At 58.4% G+C, this 8,258-nt stretch overlaps 1 protein-coding gene across 4 annotated transcripts; it reads right to left on the bottom strand.

Moving 5' to 3' along the window:
• Positions 1-3,171: 3,171 nt before the first annotated feature.
• Positions 3,172-6,374, bottom strand: TMEM134 (transmembrane protein 134). 4 transcript variants are annotated; one of them, XM_001378729.4, is made up of 7 exons: positions 5,926-6,374; positions 5,317-5,381; positions 5,133-5,222; positions 4,899-4,975; positions 4,246-4,290; positions 3,904-3,957; positions 3,172-3,824 (listed from the first exon to the last, which is right to left on the bottom strand). In XM_001378729.4, the coding sequence occupies exons 1-7, from the start codon at positions 6,097-6,099 to the stop codon at positions 3,742-3,744; spliced, it is 588 nt and encodes a 195-aa protein (XP_001378766.2). In that variant the 5' UTR covers positions 6,100-6,374; the 3' UTR covers positions 3,172-3,741. The 4 variants fall into 4 exon arrangements, with proteins under 4 accessions (XP_001378766.2, XP_003341950.2, XP_007502696.2 ...); XM_003341902.4 differs by lacking the exon at positions 4,246-4,290 and having other exon boundaries at positions 5,926-6,289; XM_007502634.3 differs by lacking the exon at positions 5,317-5,381 and having other exon boundaries at positions 5,926-6,287.
• Positions 6,375-8,258: the final 1,884 nt, after the last annotated feature.

Genomic DNA, 8,258 nt, shown 5'->3' with positions numbered 1-8,258 from the left:
AGGAGGAAAAGGGAAGGAGGAGGAGGGAAGGAGGAAGAGGAGGAGGGAAGGAGGAGGAGGAGGGAAGGAGGAGGAGAAGGAGAAGGAGGAGGAGGAGGAGGAGGAGAAGGAGAAGGGAAGGAGGAGGAGGAGGAGGAGAAGGAGAAGGGAAGGAGGAGGAGGAGGAAGAGGGAAAGAGGAGAAGGAAGAGGAAAAGGAGAAGGAGAAGGAGGAGAAGGAGAAGGAGGAGGAGGAGAAGGAGGAGAAGGAGAAGGGAAGGAGGAGGAGGAGGAAAAGGGAAGGAGGAGGAGGGAAGGAGGAGGAGGAGGAGGGAAGGAGGAGGAGAAGGGAAGGAGGAGGAGAAGGAGAAGGAGGAGGAGGAGAAGGGAAGGAGGAGGAGGAGGAAAAGGGAAGGAGGAGGAGGGAAGGAGGAGGAGGAGGGAAGGAGGAGGAGAAGGGAAGGAGGAGGAGAAGGGAAGGAGGAGGAGGAGGAGGAGGAGGAGGAGGAGGAAGAGGGAAGGAGGAGGAAGAAGGAGGAGGAAGAGGAGGAGGAGGAGAAGGAGAAGGAGGAGGAGGAGGAGAAGGAGAAGGGAAGGAGGAGGAGGAGGAGGAGAAGGAGAAGGGAAGGAGGAGGAGGAGGAGGAGGGAAAGAGGAGAAGGAAGAGGAAAAGGAGAAGGAGAAGGAGGAGAAGGAGAAGGAGGAGGAGGAGAAGGAGGAGAAGGAGAAGGGAAGGAGGAGGAGGAGGAAAAGGGAAGGAGGAGGAGGGAAGGAGGAGGAGGAGGAAGAGGGAAGGAGGAGGAAGAAGGAGTAGGAAGAGGAGGAGGAGGAGAAGGAGGAGGGGTTACCAGTCTGAGAGGTTCTCTCTAGACAAGGAAAACCTGGGCCTCCAGACCCCTTGGGAAAGGGAGCCTGGTGACACCTCACTGACAAAGCAGCCCCAGGCAGGGAGGGGGTGAGGCTTCGCTGAGGCTGGCCCTATGGCCGGTGGTCTCTGATGAAGTTTACTTTGGTAGCAGATATAGGCCTCCTTCAGAGGAAGCAGGAAGCGGGACTAGAAAAGCCACTGAGGCCCAGGGCAGGGAAAGAGCAAGGGAGGGGGCCAATTGCATTTCATTTCTCCGTGAACAAGTCTTTACTTTCGCCCCCAGTTCTAAACAAACTCCACCTATTCCTACCTGCAAGGCATGAACCCAGAAAGGGAGAGTGGGGGGGGCAGGAGGACTCCCCACTAACACACACCTGGCAGGGTCCACCTGCCCTGCTTGCCACCCCCTCCTCTCTCTGGCCCTGGAGCTGGGAATCCTGGGCTGTTTCATGAAAACTAGCGTTTAGGAATGACTTAAAGTTTGCCTGGTGTTACCTCGGGAGGCAGGAGCTATTATTCCCCCATGATCCAGATGAGAAAACTGAGGGTAGGAGAGGATAAGTAAATTATATGCCTAGGGAACAGCTAGATGGCTCAGTGGATTGAGAGCCAGGCCCCAAGATGAGAAATCTTGGGTTCAAATCTGACCTGACACTTCCTTGCTGTGTGACCCTGGGCAAGTCACTTAACTCCCATTGCCTCAGCCCTCGCCACTGCTCTTCTGTGTGGGAAGGAAGGTCAGGGCACACACACACACTCTCTCTCTCTCATCTGCCTATTTCACCAACATCTGAGGCAGGACTTGACCGCATCTTCCGGTCAGGAACTCCTCCTCCCCTGGGCCATCCAGCTTCCCTACAGATCCTGCCTTTGACAACTGATGAGCTCTGTGACCTTGGACAAGTCACTTCCTTATCTATCCGCGGGGCCCAGAGCCCAGGCTTCCCAGGCTGCTCGGAGGCCGGTGACGTAAGCGCATCGGTAAAGTGTTTCACCAACTTCAGAGTGTGCTATGACTAGGAAGAGCCGGGTCCAAGGGAGGGATAAAGGCCGAGGTGTCTCTCGGAGGAATCCAGACCCTGGAGATGGGAGCTGGGGAGAAGCCGGGCTCTGCAGCCTCAGATCCCCAGATCGCTGCTGGCCAGAGTGGGGAGCTGGACGAGAGTGGCGTCTGTCCCTTTAAGAAGGAAGGAGCTGGGCTCCGGAGTTTCGGGGGCTTAGGAGGGCGGGGGGAGGGGAGAGTAGGCTTGTTCAGCGAGGCCCCCTCCCGGCGGGGGCGGGAGCAGCGAAGGGGGAGGGGGTGGCGGAAGCCACTTCCGGGATGCTTATTTTAGGGGCAGTTTCTTTGGGGTCGGCCCTTCCCAGCGGGCCAGTTCGGACTCTGTGACTTGGGAGAGGAGCAGGAAGGGAAGAGACAAATCTCTGGCCAGGAAGCTACTCCAGCATCCGGGGCACTAGGGCGCGGGGAGGGGGGAGCCCGAAGGGAACGGGCGATTTAGGAGGAGACCCAAGACTTGGATCTGAAGAGCCTCGGCCAAGCGGACCAAGCTGGATCCCAGAAGTCCCGTCATCCCTCCTCCCGGGACGCCACGCCCGAGGCACACTTTGTTACCTTGTTGTCTGGCTTAGCGACACTTTGTTACAGGGGAGCCGCCTATTGCAGGAGGGCTTGAGTCAAGGGCAAGGGGCTGCGTCCCCCAAAAGCCTTTTTCTAAAGGAGTGGGGCTCTTCGCGGGGGGGGGGCAGAGGGGGGCACTGCTGAGGCTATCGGCCTCCTGCTCCCCTCCCCCCACCTTCCCCCTCCTTTTCGTTCTTTGTTACAAGAGATGGCTCCCTGGGGAAAGGAGAGGGGGTCTAGTAGGAGATCAAGGTGAGAGAAAAATAAAAGAAGGGGGTAACTGGGTGGCTCAGTGGATGGAGAGCCAGGCCTAGAGATGGGAGGTCCTAGGTTCAAATGTGGCCTGAGACACTTCCCAGCTGTGTGACCCTGGGCAAGTCACTTGACCCCCATGGCCTAGCCCTGACCACTCTTCTGCCTTGGAGTCAATACCCAGAATGGATTCTAAGATGGAAGATCAGGGTGTTAAAAAAAGTAAATAAAAGAAGGCGCTTCGGTGTGAGTTCCAATATATAAGCTTTGTCATCCTGGGCTCAGTTTTCTCATCTGTATAATGGGGAAATAGGATTGCCATGCCCTCCCCCAAAGGGTTAAAAAGAGAATGCTCTTTCAACTTGTCCTGTTGGGGGGCTGGGGATGAGGGGGAGGTCGGGAGAGGGAGGGGGACAAGGGTTGAAGGGGAAAGCGGACAGAGCCAACTCTGGCAGCCAGAATCAAATGCCATTTTATTTGGACACAAGCCCCAAAGCCTCGGGGCCCCAGAATAAGTTAAAGGCACGAAGAATAAGTGGGGGTGGGGCAGAGAGCCCAGGAAGGAAGAAGGAAGGGGGCAGAGATGGGCAGAAAACTTCCTGAGAAAACCCTAGCCCAGAGCTGCAGGGGTCCCGGGTGCAGGCTGGGCCACCCAGGAGCTGTGGTCTCCTGGGACTGAAGCTGTTTTCAGGGGCTTGTGCCTGCCCAGCAGGGACCAAGGCAGCTCCAGTAGTGATCCAGAGGCAGGGGGCCCAGGTTCAAATCCCGCCTCTGCTGCTGACTGGTGGGGCATCTCTGAGCCTCCACCCCCCTCCTCCGGAAGAGCAGGGCATTGGAAGGGAAGGGGAGGCTCCCTGGGGAGTCCCCTTTGTTGTCAGTTCTCCCCAGCCAGGCCCCCTTCCCCATCCTCTTCCTCCCGCCCAGCCAGGAGCTGTCCTGCATCCAGTATCCGGCCAGCTGGGTCCATTTCCGGACTGCTAAGGCAGTTGGGGGGGGAGCTCCAGCCATCCCAGCCAGGCCCGGGGCTCACTTCTCAAAGTAGGGCAAGTAGAAGAACTGGAAGCCTCGGTGGCCCTTGACGGCCAGGTAGATGAAGATGACGTGGTACACTGTAAGAGAGGAGCCTGTGACCCTCTCTGGGCCTTGGCCAGCCCCCCTGCCCCCTGCCCCCCCCAGGCCTGGGCCCACCTCCAGGGATGAGCAGCAGGAAGCCGGGAACGAAGAAGATGGCACTGGAGACACCTGCAGGGGGAGAGAAGCGAAGGAGGGCAGCTGGCTGGGCCGCTCCTCACCCCCCAGAGCTGTCTTTTCCCCTGGCCACCCCGTCCATCTCAAAAACGCCAGGGAGGGGGCAGCTGGGTGGTTCAGTGGCTTACACACCCTAGCTGGGTGACCTTGGGCCAGTCACTGCCGCCCCCCCAGCCCCTACAGGTTTCTGCCTTGAAACCGACCCACAATATTGCTTCTCAGACAAGCAAAGGGTCAGAAAGCAATCCAGGGTAGGAGATTCGGACCCAAGAGGGCTCTCACCTGGGGAAGGGGTCACCTGGAGTCCTACCCCGACCAGGATGAGCACTGCGGGGGGAGATGAGGGGAGGTCAGAGGGCAGTGGGGGATGGGGGGGCCTGGCTCACAGAATCTCTGCTGGGCCTTTTACCTTCTTGGCCCCTCCTGGAGTCGCCCCACCCCAGCCTAAGCCAGCCCCTGGGAAGTGCCAGCCCCCCGCCAGCACTGAGGCAGCCTTGGGGCTCCCCAGTCCAATCTCCTCATTTTACAGGTGAGGAAACTGAGGCCCGGAGGCCACCCAGAGAGTAAGGAGAATCTTCTGCTCCAGATCCACCCCTCTCCACTGCCCACCGCCCTCTGGCAGCCCCGGAGGGTCACCCCCGATTCTTCCCCCAAGAGGATGCCAGCTTCCTGGGATGGGAGGTTTCCCGGCTGTCTTTGAGCCGGGGCTCTGGGTGGCCCAGAGAGGCAAAGGGATCAGCCCAGCTGCCAGGCCCAAGGCTGGGGGCTCCTCTGATTCCTCTAAGCCCAGCCTCTCCCGTTTGGGGCTCCTCTCGGCTCCGTACAGAGGCACCAACGAGGTCTCAAGTCGGGAGCTGCCAGGCCCAACCCCGCCCCCTCCCTCCGCAGCTCCCCGGCCGGTTAAGGTGTGGGCCGGAGCCCGGTTTGACACTCACTGAGGCCCAGCGACAGCAGCAGGAAGGAGGCCAGAACCACCCGGCGATTCTTCTGGATCAGAGGGTGCTGCGTCCAGCTAGAAATCAAAGGAGCCCGGCAGGGACGGTAAGGCTCCGCCTCCTTTCACTCCTCCCCATTTTACGAAGGTGGAAACTGAGGCCCAGAGCCCAGTGCCCCGCTCGAGAGGAGAGGGAGTGCTGCAGCCCGGGAGGGCGGACGGCGCGGCCGCTCACCTGCAGAAGGCCCGGTAGGAGCGCTGGGTGCCGTTGCTGATGGTGCTGAAGGACCATTGGGAACTCTGGGTGGAGGAGCGCCCGGGGTCCCTGCGGGGAGAGGAGAGGAGAGGAGCGGAGACTCGCACACAGAGCAGGGCCCGAGCTGGGAGAGGGCCGCAGGGGGGAGGCGGCTCGTCCTAACCTGAGCTTCAAGACTCCATCCGGATCCGACGGGATCCGGGCCGCATCCTCGTCGTTCTCCAGGTTCTGCTCCAAAATCAAAGAGCTTCGGTTGATGGGCGGGGCGGGGGGGGGGATCCTGGGACCCCCCCAGTTCCCTGCGCCCCCCCCCCCCCCCCCGCCTGTCAGATGACAGCTGTTCACCGGCCTAACTCGTTTGATGACTCACAGAAACCGAAACCAGTTCCCCGGTGGGTGGCACGGCAGAGGCTGGGAGGTGCCCGCCCCGGGGGCTGGCCTCGCCGCGGCTCGGGAGAGAGGGTCTCTTTGTCGGGGCGCATGGAGGCGGTCCGGGAAAGGGCGCTGCGGCCTGGGGACGGGGCGGCGAGGGGTGGGGGGTGGCTAAGCCCCAGCTCCCGGGGACGCAAGCGCCTTGGGCAAGTCTCTGCCCTACCTGGAAAGCTGGGGCCCTGAGTTCTAGGGAAGCTTCTCGTTTGAAGTCTTAGGCCTTTGGGTTCTGGGCCAGGTGGGAGCCCAGCAAGATGGCCGGGGCCTCGGCGAGGATCCAGGGCGATCCCCCCATTTTACAGATGGAAGCCGGGCGCTGGGGGAGGGGCCGCGCTCCTCTCACCTGGTACTTGAGACGAGACTGCTTCTCGCCCTCCTCTTCCGCGTCCCCCCGGCCCTTGCGCTCGAAGTGCAGCGCCCCAAAGCGCGGGGCCCCTCCCCCGGGCCCCGGGCCCCCCTCCTCCAGGGACAGCTCAAAGGCATCATCGATGCTGAACTCTGGGCGGCCGCCGCTCATGGCTCGGACCCACGCATGGGGCCGCCCCACAGCCCGCCCGGGCCGGCCCTCAGAGACCCATAGCCCGGGCCGCGCCGGGCAGGGCGCTGGACTGGCCACCTGGCACCGGCCGCTACCCGGAGCTCGCCTCCGAGGCCTCCCGGGCCGCTGCCACTCACTGCTGGCCCAGGCTGGGGGCGGGGGGAGGAGCTAGAGCCCACCCCCAGGGGAGGAGGGTCAGGAGCACTCAACCGCCTATGGCGGGAGGGGAGGAGGAGGAAGGAGGAAACTCCGCTTCCCCGGGAGGCGGGACTGAATGAAATAATTCCTCTGAAAAAGATCTGGCTGCCCCAGTGGCTGACCGACCCCTCGGAGGCAACCGTGGCAACTGTCGGCCGATCCGCAAACATTTAGTAACTATCTAGTCAATAGGGATAGCCAGCTGGCGAGGTGGCCCGAGGGCCGGGCCTGGAGTTCAAATCCCGATCTAGATGCTCCCTAGCAGTGTGATCTTGGGCAAGTCATTTATCCTCTGGTCGCCTCCGTTTTCTTATCTATAAAATAGGGGTAATAATAGCACCTGCCTTCCAGGGTAGTTATGAGGATCAGATGAGAGAATAATTGTAAAGCTCGTAGCAGAGTGCCCGGCTGTAGTAAGCGCCGCGTAAATGTGTGCTTTTATTATTGTTTACTAAGCTCCAAGCACGACGCTAAACGGTGGAGCTACAAAGACAAAAACGAAGACGTTGTAATACTCGTCCCAGCATCACCAGAGGGCTCACTTCAAACACTGCCTGCGTTGGATCTCCCTCCCTCCCCCTCTCTCTTTCCCCTTCTCTCCCCCTCCTTCCCTGCTCCCGCCCTCTATTTCTTTCCTTCCTTCCTTTCTTTTCTTCTTCCTTCCTTCCTTCCATTCCTTTCTTTCTTTCTCTTTCTTTCGTTCCTTTCTTTCTTCCATTCCTTTCTTCCTTCCATTTCTTTCTTCCATTCCTTTCTTCCTTCCATTCCTTCCTTCCTTTCTTTTTCTTTCTTTCTTTCTTTCTTTCTTTCTTTCTTTCTTTCTTTCTTTCTTTCTTTCTTTCTTTCTTTCTTTCGTTCCTTTCTTTCTTCTGTTCCTTTCTTCCTTCCATTTCTTTCTTCCATTCCTTTCTTTCTCTTTCTTTCTCTTTCTTTCTTTTTCTTTCTTTCTTTCTTTCTTTCTTTCTTTCTTTCTTTCTTTCTTTCTTTCTTTCTTTCTTTCTTTCTTTCTTTCTTTCTTTCTTTCTTTCTTTCTTTCTTTCTTTCTTTCTTTCTTTCTTTCTCTTTCTTTCTTCCATTCCTTTCTTTCTTTCCTTCCTTCCTTCCTGTCATCACTCTATCCACTGAGCCACCTGGCTCCCTTCCTGCTCTCCCCCCACCCCAGTGACGTTACTCAGGATTTTGGTGGCCAGGAAGTGGGCTCTCGTCTGCTCTTGACCCCCCACCCCTCCTCCTAAAGGTGACCAGAGCCTTCGTCGAGCTTCTTCCTGTCCCAGCAGACCAAGGCTTTGCTCTAAGTAGGGCAGGGCTGCTAGCACTGGGCAGCCGCCCCGCTCCCTCCCTCACAGGAAATCCTTCCTCCTCTCAGCCTTGCCTCTAGTGGCCATGGCTTTGTCAGCTTCTACAGTGCCAGGCTAAGGCAGCAAGCAGCCGAGTCCCTTTTCTCCGGCCTCGCACTGACGATCTCCTCTGGGCTCTGGCTTGTGTGAGCTGCTGTCACCCAGGGCCAACTTTCTGCTGCTCAAATGCCAGAAAGCAATCGGCAAAATGTGTTTCTCCCCGAAAGGGACAAAATAAAGAACTTAATTCAAAACAGAAGCCCCTTGTGATCTCCTTTGGAAGTAAGTGCTCTTATTATCCTCCTTGTACAGAGGAAGAAACCAAGGCAAGCCCAGGTTAAATGACTTGCCCAAGGTCACACAGCTAGGAAACAAATGAGATCAAATTTGAACTTGGCTTTTTCTGGCTCTAGGTCTGGTTCTCTATTCACTCTGCCAGATTACCTATACTGGGGATGCCAAGGAGAGAAAGAGAGAAATCCTGACCTCCTCTTGAAGAGAACTCAAGGCGGAAGTGGGGGGGGGGGGTCCAGAAGACAATGAGAGCAACTCACTGTTCTAGACAGTTCAGAGGTTCAGCTCTGACAAGAGTCCACTCCCTTG

This window comes from Monodelphis domestica, chromosome 6, assembly GCF_027887165.1.
Source record: "Monodelphis domestica isolate mMonDom1 chromosome 6, mMonDom1.pri, whole genome shotgun sequence".
In the NCBI taxonomy this organism is placed as follows: Eukaryota; Metazoa; Chordata; class Mammalia; order Didelphimorphia; family Didelphidae; genus Monodelphis; species Monodelphis domestica.
Note: the sequence above shows the minus strand (reverse complement) of the source record. Positions and strands in the feature narration are given on the sequence as shown.